The sequence below is a fragment of the Aptenodytes patagonicus genome, chromosome 3, assembly GCF_965638725.1.
Source record: "Aptenodytes patagonicus chromosome 3, bAptPat1.pri.cur, whole genome shotgun sequence".
Taxonomy (NCBI): domain Eukaryota; kingdom Metazoa; phylum Chordata; class Aves; order Sphenisciformes; family Spheniscidae; genus Aptenodytes; species Aptenodytes patagonicus.
In genome coordinates this window covers 28,980,225-28,993,576 of record NC_134951.1, presented here as the reverse complement: position 1 = coordinate 28,993,576, position 13,352 = coordinate 28,980,225, and the positions used below count along the sequence as shown (strand labels likewise).

The 13,352-nt window shown below is 44.2% G+C and overlaps 1 protein-coding gene across 1 annotated transcript in view; it reads right to left on the bottom strand.

Annotated features, from left to right (window-relative positions):
• GFRAL (GDNF family receptor alpha like) overlaps positions 1 to 13,352 on the bottom strand; it is a 32,724-nt gene that overhangs the window by 15,381 nt on the left and 3,991 nt on the right. The window contains exon 3 of the mRNA XM_076335311.1: positions 1,019 to 1,177. Within this exon, the coding sequence (XP_076191426.1) occupies positions 1,019 to 1,177 (159 nt within the window). The remainder of the gene's footprint in view (positions 1 to 1,018; positions 1,178 to 13,352) is intronic.

Genomic DNA, 13,352 nt, shown 5'->3' with positions numbered 1-13,352 from the left:
TTAATGCAATAAAATGAATGAAAAAGCCCTAGTTTCATTCTGAGCTGTATGTAAATACATAATAATTTCAGTGTCTTGAAGACTAATAAATCTTCCTCATGCTTACTGCATCCTGGTAGCTGTATAACACAGTCTAACAATTCAGCTACTAACAGTAATACAAGAAACCCTCACTAAAATTACTGCATAAAGGGATTCATCTCACATAATTTTAACCACATACAGATTGGACTTATCACAGATTATGATCTTAATTCAATGCATAATTTGTAAAGAGAGAATGGCAATTCTGGAAGATGGTTCATTCATTACCTAAAATAGTCATTTAAGATAGACAGGGAGAATTACTCCTGAAAGCGTCTACCAACACCATAAGCTATCATCTGTAGGTAAAACTGATACTGGTGTAACTCCATCCAAACTTTTTGCTATGCTGGTGAGAAATGTAATCTCAATCAGCAAAAAATATAAAATTACTTCGTTTTGCTAGAAGCAAAAGCAACTATTCCAATGATATCAACATCAGGTTTTAGATACCCACTCTTCTTGTTTGGGGCACGGAGCAATGGATCACGATGCTATTATTTCCTCTGCAATAAAGCCATATATACTACTATATCATGTATGCTGATTGATGCCAGCAGGAAGTGACGGATCAGAGCTGGGAATCAACCTTGGGGCTCACTTTCCAGACTCTCATTCACTGGATGATTTTACCTCTCTTATGTCAGCTTTGCTAAGAGTATTTTTCACTCTTGCTTTCCATTGGGTTGAGCAAGAGCTTTAAAAACCATCTGAATTTCTCACATGCCTTTTATTGTTTATTTTAAAGCCGATAACGGCATTGTTTTCATATGCATGTTGGTGTGTGAATATCATAGAAAAGACAAAACTAATTTTTTTAGGGAATTATCAGATTTGAGAAATATGCAAAGAAACTTGAATCCAGTTAAAATGAGGGTTACAAAATTACATATTTCTTTTTGTTCTTCATAATTAAGTCTTTATGTTTAGTTACCTTTATCAAGGCTGCACTGTTTCCCAAGCAAAGTTGTGATGCTACAGAGATCGTCAGTAGTGCAGACACAGTTTTTAAATTCTGGGTATTCCTCAGCCAGGACCTGGATGATTCTATTACATCCAATAGCATCTTCTGCCTTGCATCTATTACCTAGAACTTACCATTAAAATTATAACGTTATTAATGTTTATGAATGCTTAAGGGATATGGTTACATAAAACAATTCAATTGAAGCACAAAAATAATATGTTCTGCCAAGAGAAGATGGTTTGAACTTAGTTTTGTTTGAAAACCTGTCATAATTTACAAATTTTAAATAATATTCAGAGTGAGATAATAAGGTTGTGGGTATGATATTGCCTTCTTTTATCTGATCTGACCCATTGCCAGAACATCTGTTTCTGTTCTCATTTCCAAAGTACGTAAAACCTTAAACTCATACCTTTTATTCTAGGTAGATGAGGTACAGAGACCGAACTAAAAATGTGCACAGGAGTCGAGGGGCACATCCTGAACTGAGGCACTGAAACATTCAACTTGGTCCTGTGTAGAAATGAGGTGCCTGGTACAGGGACAGGAATTCACAGTGCAGGCTAAGGTACTGCCACGTAACGGCGTAAGAGAGGGGAGGTAGGAGGGCAGGCGCAGTCCTGTGATAATGGCGATGCTAACCCCATGCTGAGGCATCCTGGTTTCAGCTGGGATAGAATTAGTTTTCTTCCTAGCAGCTGGCACAGTGCTGTGTTTTGGATTTAGGATGAGAATAATGTTGATAACACACCGATGTTTTAGTTGTTGCTAAGAAGTGCTTACACTAGTCAAGGACTTTTCAGCTTCTCATGCCCTGCCAGCGAGAAGCTGGGAGGGGGCACAGCCAGGACAGCTGACCCAAACTGGCCAAAGGGATATTCCATACCATATGACATCATGCTCAGTACATAAACTGGGGGGAGTTGGTCGGAGAGCAGTGACCGCTGCTCGGGGACTGGCTGGGCATCTGTCAGCAGGTGGTGAGCAATTGCATCATGCATCACTTATTCTGTATATTCTTTTATCATCATTATATTATTATTATTATTATTATTATTATTATTATTATTATTATTATTATTATTATTATTATTATTATTTTCCCTTCCTTTTCTGTCCTATTAAACTGTCTTTATCTCAACCCACAAATTTTCCTTTTTTTTTTCCTGATTCTCTCCCCCATCCCACTGGGGGCTGGGGGGAGTGAGCGAACGGCTGTGTGGTGTTTAGCTGCCTGCTGGGTTAAACCACAACAGACCTTTTGGTGCCCAACGTGGGGCACAAAGGGTTGAGATAACGATAGATTTGACCAGAGCGTGTTAAGGCAAATTTGTTATAAGCATTCATCATATTGGTTTAATTGTCGCTGGTCACAATGTTGATTAATTTACTCTCAAAGTTGTTATGCTTGCTCTCAAAGTTGTGTTATGTAAAACCTTACTTGCTGTCTATGTTCCCTGTTGTGCTGTCTATCACCTCTGGGAGCTGGATCAAGGATATAATTTTGCTGCACTGTGTAACACTACTGGTTTATGATATCATAAAATTATTGGTTGTAAGACTAATTTTTGTATTTGTACTTTGGTATTTGTACTTTTGTATTTGTACTCGGCATTGCCGTCATTTCCGTACCTCGGGAGCCACTTTTCAAAAACTATTAATAATTACACCTTTTACCTTTTCTCCTCGGGGAACCAATCTATGGGGGGAGATGGGGGGACACTTTCCCCCGTTCCTTCACCTTCCCTTTCTCTTCAGGCTAGTTACAACAGCTCTTGAGAATTTTGAATATCCTTGGGATGTTCAAACCTGTATGTTCCTATTGCTATGTCTCCTGAATGTGGTTCAGGTCTTGTTTAAGCTTAAATAATTATTTAAGAATACCACCCAGAGATCAATCCCGGTTTACCGGACTGTGTGGATTCGGTGGCCTGGCACATCAGACCCACAGAAGTATAAGGCTCTAGTAGACACCGGTGCACAGTGTAGCCTAATGCCGTCAAGCTATATAGGGGCAGAACTCATCTGTATTTCTGGAGTGATGGGGGGATCCCAACAACTAACTGTATTGGAAGCTGAAGTAAGTCTAACTGGGAATGGGTGGCAGAAGCACCCCATTGTGACTGGCCCAGAGGCTCTGTGCATCTTTGGCACAGACTACCTCAGGAGAGGGTATTTCAAGGACCCAAAAGGGTACCGGTGGGCTTTTGGTATAGCTGCCTTGGAGATGGAGGAAATTAAACAGCTGCCCACCCTGCCCGGTCTCTTGGAGGACCCTTCTGTTGCGGGGTTGCTGAGGGTCAAAGAACAACAGGTGCCGATTGCCACCACAATGGTGCACTGGCGGCAATATCGCACCAACCGAGACTCCCTGATTCCCATCCATAAGCTGATTTGATGACTGGAGAGCCAAGGGGGGATCAGCAAGACTCGCTCACCCTTTAACAGTCCCATATGGCCAGTGCAAAAGTCTAATGGAGAGTGGAGACTAACAGTAGACTATCGTGGCCTAAATGAAGTCACGCCACCGCTGAGTGCTGCCGTGCCGGACATGCTAGAACTTCAATACGAATTGGAATCAAAGGCAGCCAAGTGGTGTGTCACAACTGATATTGCTAATGCGTTTTTCTCAATCCCTTTGGCAGCAGAGTGCAGGCCACAATTTGCTTTCACTTGGAGGGGTGTCCAGTACACCTGGAACCGACTGCCCCAGGGGTGGCAACACAGCCCCACCATTTGCCATGGACTGATCCAGACTGCACTGGAACAGGGTGAGGCTCCGGAACACCTATAATACATTGATGACATCGTCGTATGGGGCAACACAGCAGGAGAAGTTTTTGAGAAAGGGAAGAAAATAGTCCAAATCCTGCTGAAGGCCAGTTTTGCCATAAAACAAAGGTCAAGGGACCTGCACAGGAGATCCAGATTTTAGGAATAAAATGGCAAGATGGACGTCGTCAGATCCCAGTGGATGTGATCAACAAAATAACAGCCATGTCTCCACCAACTAGCAAAAAGGAAACACAAGCTTTCTTAGGTGTCGTGGGGTTTTGGAGAATGCATATTCCAAATTACAGTCTGATTGTAAACCCCCTCTATCAAGTGACCCAAAAGAAGAACGATTTCAAATGGGGCCCTGAGCAACGACAAGCTTTTGAACAAATTAAACGGGAGATAGATCATGCAGTAACCCTTAGGCCAGTCTGGGCAGGGCAAGATGTCAAAACTGTGCTCTGCACCACAGCTGGGGAGAATGGCCCTACCTGGAGCCTCTGGCAGAAAGCACCAGGGAAGACTTGAGGTCGACCTCTAGGGTTTTGGAGTTGGGGATACAGAGGATCCGACTATACTCCAACTGAAAAAGAGATATTGGCAGCATATGAAGGGGTTCGAGCTGCTTCAGAAGTGATCGGCACTGAAGCACAGCTCCTCCTGGCACCCCGACTGCCGGTGCTGGGCTGGATGTTCAGAGGGAGGGTCCCCTGTACACATCATGCAACTGATGCTACATGGAGTAAGTGGGTCGCACTGATCACACAGCGGGCTCAAATAGGAAACCCCAATCACCCAGGAATCCTGGAAGTGATCATGGATTGGCCAGAAGGCAAAGATTTTGGAATATGGCCAGAGGAGGAGGTGACGCGTGCTGAGGAGGCTCCAATGTATAAGTATTACAGTAAGAATCACCCAGGTTAATCAAGAATGAACTTTGATAAAACTGAGCAAAGTGCAGTGATGATAGAACCAGACAAGTGCAGTGGTGATGGGACCAAAACTGGCTTCAGCATGCAACAATGCAACACCACACACCATCTCTCCTGCCCTGAAGGACTGTTATGACAGATGGAGCCCAAAGTCATGGACTAAATGAACTCAACGAACATTTTATAGGGATGGCCCATAGACTAAGGGAATGATATCTGTGTGTATATAACAAAAGACAGAAAAAGTGGTGGTGATTAATTGGGTTGTATTGGAAAGTATGGGACCTGGGCATGATGTAGATGGTATCAAATAAGGGGTGGATACTGTCTTGGTTTCATCTGGGATAGAGTTAATTTCCTTCCTAGTAGCTGGCACAGTGCTGTGGTTTGGATTTAGGATGAGAATAATGTTGATAACACACTGATGATTAGTTGTTGCTAAGAAGTGCTTACGCTAGTCAAAGACTTTTCAGCTTCTCATGCCCTGCCAGCGAGAAGCTGGGAGGGGGCACAGCCAGGACAGCTGACCCAAACTGGCCAAAGGGATATTCCATACCATGGGATGTCATGCTCAGTACATAAACTGGGGGGAGTTGGCTGGGGGGGCGGTGACCGCGGCTCGGGAACTGGCTGGGCATCGGTCAGTGGGTGGTGAGCAATTGCATTGTGCATCATTTATTTTGTATATTCTATTATTATTATTATTATTATTTTCCCTTCCTTTTCTGTCCTATTAAACTGTCTTTATCTCAATCCACGAATTTTACTTTTTTTTCCCGATTCTCTCCCCCATCCCACGGGGGGGCGTGCAGAGTGAGCAAACGGTTGTGTACTGTTTAGCTGCCTGCCGGGTTAAATCACAATAGTTGGCAAAGACAACAAATTTAAAGTAGCCCAAGAATATTCTGATTTTAATTTTTTTATAATAAAAATAAGAGAGAAGTTAACATAAAAAAAATGCAGAAACCTTAGTTTGACAGTCCACTTTCAAGCCCGTTGCTTCATGTGCACTTGGACTCAATGACAGACACTCACACAGGCTGTCAGATCATATTTTCCTTGTATGTGCAGCAAAAATAAAGAGCATGTACTAGTTTGTGGTACAAAGATAAGTCAATCATCTCTCTACTTTGTGGACTAATGGTTTTAAAAGTGTTTCATTACTTGTTACTGCTTAAGAAAGTTACAAGTTCATAGAATCATAGAATAGTTTGGGTTGGAAGGGACCTCTAAAGGTCATCTAGTCCAACTCCCCTGCCATGGGCAGGGACATCTTCAACTAGATCAGGTTGCTCAGTGTCCCGTCCAACCTGACCCTGAATGTTTCCAGGGATGGGGCATCCACCACCTCTCTGGGCAACCTGTGCCAGTGCTTCACCACCCTCAGCATAAAAAACTTCTTCCTTATACCTAGTCTATATCTACCCCCGTTTAGTTTAAAGCCATTCCCCCTTGTCCTGTCACAATAGGCCCTGCTCAAAAGTTTGTCCCCATCTTTCTTATAAGCCCCCTTTAAGTACTGATAGGCTGCAACAAGGTCTCCCCAAAGCCGCCTCTTCTCTAGGCTGAACAACCCCAACTCTCTCAGCTTTTCTTCATAGGAGAGGTGTTCCATCCCCCTGATCATTTTTGTGACCATCCTCTGGACCCGCTCCAACAGGTCCATGTCTTTCTTATGCTGAGGGCTCCAGAGCTGGACGCAGTACTCCAGGTGGGGTCTCACCAGAGCAGAGTAGAGGGGCAGAATCACCTCCCTCGACCTGCTGGCCACGCTTCTTTGGATGCAGCCCAGGATACGGTTAGCCTTCTGGGCTGCGAGCGCACATTGCCGGCTCATGTCCAGCTTTTCATCCACCAGGACCCCCAAGTCCTTCTCGGCAGGGCTGCTCTCAATCCCTTCATCCCCCAGCCTGTATTGATACTGGGGGTTGCCCCGACCCAGGTGCAGGACCTTGCACTTGGCCTTGTTAAACCTCATGAGGTTCACACAGGCCCACTTCTTGAACTTGTCCAGGTCCCTCTGGATGGCATCCCGTCCCTCTGGCGTGTCAACCGCACCACTCGGCTTGGTGTCGTCTGCAAACTTGCTGAGGGTGCACTTGATCCCACTGTCTATGGCATTGATGAAGATATTAAACAGTACCGGTCCCAATAGGGACCCCTGCGGGACGCCACTCGTCACCAATCTCCATCTGGACATTGAGCCATTGACCACTACCCTCTGGATGCGACCATCTAACCAATTCCTCACCCACCGGACAGTCCACCCATCAAATCCATACCTCTGCAGTTTAGAGAGAAGGATGTTGTGGGGGACCGTGTCAAAGGCCTTACAGAGGTCCAGATAGACGACATCTGTAGCCCTTCCTGTGTCCACTGATGTAGTCACTCCATCATAGAAGGCCATTAGGTTAGTCAGGCAGGACTTGCCCTTGGTGAAGCCATGCTGGCTATCTTGAATCACCTCCCTGTCCTCCATGTGCCTTAGCATAGCTTTCAGGAGGATCTGTTCCATCATCTTCCCAGGCACAGACGTGAGACTGACTGGCCTGGAGGTCCCCGAGTCTTCCTTTTTTCCCCTTTTTATAAATGGGCGTTTTGTTTCCCCTTTTCCAGTCAGTGGGAACTTCACCGGACTGCCACGACTTCTCAAATATGATGGATAGTGGCTTAGCAACTTCATCCGCCAGTTCCTTCAGGACCCACGAATGGATCTCATCGGGTCCCATGGGCTTGTGCACCTTCAGGTGCCTTAGATGGTCTCAAACCTGATGTTCTTCTACAGTGGGCAGCTCTTCATTCTCCCAGTCCCTGCCTTTGCCTTCTGCGGCTTGGGCGGTGAGGCTCGGGCACTTGCCGGTGAAGACCAAGGCAAAAAAGTTGTTAAGTACCTCTGCCTTCTCTGTATCCTGGGTAACCAGGTGTTCTGTTCCGGAGAAGGCCCACATTTTCCCTTGTCTTCCTTTTGTCCCCGATGTACCTATAGAATCTTTTCTTGTTGCCCTTGATGTCCCTGGCCAGATTTAATTCTATCAGGGCTTTAGCTTTCCTAACCTGATCCCTGGCTGCTCGGACAATTTCCCTGTATTCCTCCCAGGCTACCTGTCCTTGCTTCCACCCCCTGTAGGCTTCCTTTTTGTGTTTGAGTTTGTCCAGGAGCTCCTTGTTCATCCCTGCAGGCCTCCTGGCATTTTTGCCTGGTTACAAGTTACTTAAGAAAGTTACATAAGAAGCAGTTTAACACCATTTAAGAAAGTTTTATTTTGTGAAAGCCATGGTCTACCTTGTCAAAACAGGTACACAGGTCCTCAAACCAGCATATTTCCTCTCTTTGCTTCATGGATATTAAGTATCTGGCAATATGTAGCATAAGGAGTACGTGGCTCACAAGACCCAGGCTGGTCACGAGGCAGCATGAGGATTGGTTTTAATCCACTGAGTACATATGCTATTGTCTCTGCCCTGTCAATGGTGACGTCTGGTTTCCTGCTTTGCTGCTTCCCTGGTGACTAGCATGGAGCAGCAGAGGCCGTGTGCTCTAGTAAAAATGCAAAGCTAGCAGCCATGTGTCACCACTGCCATGGACAAGCTTTAATGTGATTAGAGTTTTAATGTCATTTATATGTTGTTGGCACAAATAGCAGCAGAAGGCAGTCTAGGCAAAGGCCTGCAAGAGGAAACAGTGCATTTTGCCTGTGCCTGAAGGAATGAGTATCAGCTATTCCAGAGTGCACATCCCCACCCTGCCACCCCAAAATCCTTTTTCAAACAGTGTCTGCATTGCCCTTTCTCCAGTTGCCGTTGCTGACTAAGGAGGGTTTGGGCATGTATTAAAATGTGCACTGCTACAGGGGGATGTTGCAGACCAGCAAGGGCTACAGTTCCCAGCCTCTGTTCCCACTTCACCTCTTGTATCAGCGAAGGAGGAGGTGATGGTGCCTGGGCTTGCCTGTATCTCTCCAACCCCATCTCCAACTTGCCTTCTGCATTTTTAGAAATAGAGCATGACCCTGACCCTTAGCCCTCACATTTCTTTCTTTTTCAGTAGCCAAGGAGCTCAGGAGATCCACTGAAGGTCATAGACATAAGACACTCCCTGACCATAAAGGTAGGGTGGAAAGTATGTGGTGACATGGGAACTATGGAGGCCTATGGAGATGGGTAGGTGGATATTCTACTCTATATTTTATCAAGTGAGTAAGGGATAATAAAATAATTTCAGAAGACAATTTCATGAGGACAAATTCCAGGGGTAGAAAAAGAGCAACAAAGATCAGGAGGGGCTTGTGTAAAAATTAGCTAATTTACAAAATGTATGACTGTCTTATTCAAGGTCCTGAGGACACTTCAAGGGTGGAGGTGAGTAGAGGTAGAAGAATAGGAAACACAAATCCCAGTATATTTTATGTAGCACCCCAGCCTCACTTAGCTCATCTGTCTTCATGACACTAACAAGTTGTGGTTAGGAGTCAGGTACAGGGGGCTGTGTTTAGAGTGGCCCTGTGCACGGTGAACACACTGCACTGAATCACAGCAGCTGACAACCAGGGAGTGAGAGGTAGGTTGTGGGGCTATGAACATAGAAAGGGCATAGACAGAATCGGGAAGCACATCAGATTTATGGGGTTCCCGTGCCTGGCCTCTTGAAAGCTGTGTAGAAATAATCTATTATCAGTATTGGTCTGTTTGTACACTATGTTGATTCAGCTGTGATGAACAGCAGAAAATATTTTATTGCTGGTTTTCAATTATTGTTGCTTTACCATTGATTAGTTCTAGGTAATATATTTTAGCTTATACATATGCTTCCAAGGCATTTACGAAAAATGCTCTCTGACCTAATGCTTGGCAGCCATTATTCATAATTTGATTTATTTATATGTACATAATTTATGTACATGGGACCACAGATAGAAGCATGACAGAGCAGAAGCTGACACTTCCAGGGTGATAATCTCTGTTCTTGTGCAGCCAGCTCTTCAGTCATCTCAGTGGGAATTACATCTGAAGACTGCAGAGGAAAGTACTGGGTTTTCCCCTCTAACACTGGTGAGACCACATCTGGAGTGCTGTGTCCAGTGCTGGGCTCCTGAGGACAAGAGGGACATGGGCATACTGCAGTGGCTCCTGCAAAGTGCTACAAATGTGATTAATGGACTGGAGCATCTGTCCTATGAGGAGAGGCTGAGAGAGCTGGGATTGCTCAGCCTGGAGGAGAGAAGGCTCAGGGGCGTACCAATACACATATCTGTGTGTATAAATACCTGATGGGAGGGTGGTGAATAAGGCAGGGACAGACTCCTCAGTGGTATCCAGTGACAGGACAACAGGTACAAACTGAAGTAAAGAAATTCCATTTAAAGGTCAGAAAAAACTTTTTTAATACAAGGGTGATCTAACAGTGGAAGAGGTTGCCCAGAGGGGTTTTGGTGCCTCCATCATTGGAGACATTAAAAATCCAAGTCCTGGAAGACAGCCTGCAGTTGACCCTGCCTGAGCAGGGGCGGGGTGTGGACTAGATCTCCAGAGATCCGAGCAGGGGTGGGGTGTGGACTAGATCTCCAGAGATCCCTTCCAACCTCAATGATCCTGTTTCTCAAAGAAAAATAAACTCTACTTCCAAAACTAATTCAAAACGTGATTCCTTAATATTTGAGCAATCTGAGATTGTTTTTTTTCTTTTGAACCCAGATGTTTCCAGTTCTGAAAAATTAAGAAAATGTATACTCATGGTTAAATCAGAGCTCAGAAATTTCTGGGTTTTTTTTTAATCAGTGAACTAAAAGAAGAAAAACCCAGCAAAATCCAAACTTTAAAATCTTCATTCCGCAGTGATGAAACATTTCTGACATTTTCAAAGTGAAAACTTTTGATTCCATCCAAATTAAATATTTCAGTCTTTTCCATCCTGATCTGGAAGGTGACTCAGACATTTTCACCCCCTTTTTTTCAATGTATTTTGGCACAGAAAAGGAAGTGAAAGAAGAATCGGACTCAGAGGGCTATAAACTGAGACTCTGAAAATGCTGCTGTAGTACTAGGGGAGCAGTGATGGACAGTTTCACAGAGAAAGGAGTGACTTAGGCAGTCATCTGAAGGGTACCCCCAGACCTGCTCTGAAGAACAAAAGGCAGAGGTCCTGATAACGCACACATTTAGCTCAGAGGTTACAGCCTGAGGTACTGAGTTATTGAACTCAGAAGAGGAGTATAATTATAATTTGTAGTTAGGTTTTTCATAAAGAAATTAGCAAAAGGCATATTTGCCCCATCGCCTGTTGCCTCCAACTAACATGCTCCTGCTCAGCACTGAAGGGCTATTTCCATTCATACAGCTCATTCATGAAGTTTTTAGTCTTGCACATGTAGAGTACTTTTGACAGATAGTATAATGTTATTCTTACTAATAATGTTGCTGGTAGATTTTCTGTCGCTGTTTCTGTGGGCTCTCTGAGAGGTACCATCAGCTGTCTGACTGTGGGTTTACACCCTCTGGGGTCATGGCACATAACAACCACATTTAGAATAATTTGTCCTAGACCAAACGCAATATCTGAGTGCCCTGCAATGCTGGAGAGTCCTTGCCAAAGGCTATTATCCTCAGGAAATATACAGATGCAAAAACAAACAAGCAATCACAAGAAGAGTTTATTTGCAGAAGGTTTTTCTGACCCAGTTACAAACCATTAATATGAGTGAATAAGCACATATGACATTAAGTGAGGGAAATGGCATATTATGGGCCAATGCAACAAATCCAAAGGGCAGACCACAGAAGTCATCATGCTGGCCCACTTCCTCTGGTTGCAGGGTATGATGAAGAATAGGCTACAGTACAAATCCTGATCTTTATGGCAAGTAGTCTTGGTGCGGACACCTTTGTGAATGATGTGAGAGAAGCAAATTCAACTACTTCTGATTTGGGGAAGAGGTTTGGTTCTAGAGAACTCATCTTTAGGTCACTGTCTTGAGCCTGAAAATACTGCATATTCCAACACATTTTTTTCAAACAGCAGCCATATATTTTGAAACTGTTCCACTTCACACAAAATATTTAAAAACTCAATAGAACATGAGCTGAAACCCAGGTCCTTTGGGGACTGTTGTAACCATTAGGTTATCATGTATTTTTCATTTACTCTGTTCTTAAAAGTATCAGCCATTCTATGCAAAGCAGGTACGCCTCTGGAACAGGACACACTAAGAAGGACCCCTCAGAGAATTTTCTGCTCTAATTATTCTGAATACTGCCTTGTGATTTGGGACACTCGGTTTCAAATCTCTGCAACAAATCAGACAGACAGAGGCATTCAGGTAGCTCACACTGCAGGTGAATGTTCTAGCAATGGGCTATTGACCATGAAGTCAGGCAGCATCTTCTGCTGCCTGGCTTCCAACACAGACCGAACGTGAGGCTGGGTCCTGACATCAAGACAGGCACAGGGACATTCATTTTATCAACTCTGCTGCAGCTGAGGCTCAGAACACATTATGGCATCAGGACATGGCTGGTTTTTTCAAATAATGTCAATATAAGGAGAAGGGAGGTTTCCATGGAGATATAGAGACCTCTGATTCCCAGTGACAGAGAACCTGCCTTATGGAATTAAGTTGCTAGAAATGGCAGTTATGTACCTAAATACCCTTGGCTGCATTTATGAACAGGACCAAGGCATGGGCTAGGCTAATGGCAAGTTACTGTCTATAGTGCTGCACTTTTGCATGGTACCCGGTCCGGACCGAGCCGTCTAGACTGTGAAGATAGCGTGGGGCTGGAGTCACTCCCAAAAGTCAGTTTTGTGCAGCCAGCGTGGGTGTAAGACAGTTTAGTTGCATGGATACATGCTGCCCCATGACAGTTGAACTCAGGGCCAGAAAATAGTCCCTGGCCCATTTTATTTGCTAGTATTGATGTAGCCTTGGCAGATCAAGGCCCTTGACATTTGTCAGTCAACAAAAGTGTCATTATTAGCTTGGTCTAATGACACTACCACACTGTACTGCCACGCTTCTTCTCCCTTCCATATTCACAGCACCTGGCAAGTGAATACTCAACATTTAACAGCAAGGTCTTGGGGGGATTTAAAGTAAGAGAGACATGGTGACTGACACCCAAGATTTGTTCAAGAAGATAATAGGCCTTCAGAGAAAGGGACGTTTTCATCTGAACGACAACAGAGATTAGGATGAGTTTCAGGTCAAATGTATAATATCTGGTCTTCCCCCACTTAAAACATACTTTACTTGGGAATGATGCACCAAGCATTGGAAGTGCAATAAATAGAGACAGAGACCAATTTTCTGCTTTCATTTATGTGAGAATCTGTTTAACAGTTCAAGGAGGCTTAGTCACATCGTAACCTGCACTTTATCGTACCATCACTCCCTGCATGTGAATCACTCTGACATGTAGGTACTATTCACTGAATAAATACAATGAGCCTCCCTACAACACAACTTTCTTTGAGGCATGCTTTATTTGATTTGTTTCTTATTCTAATACAATATTTGAAACTTACTCTAACCACTACATTGTTATGGGTGTCGTGTGAGATCATAGATCACAGAATCACAGAATGGTTTGGGTTGGAAGGG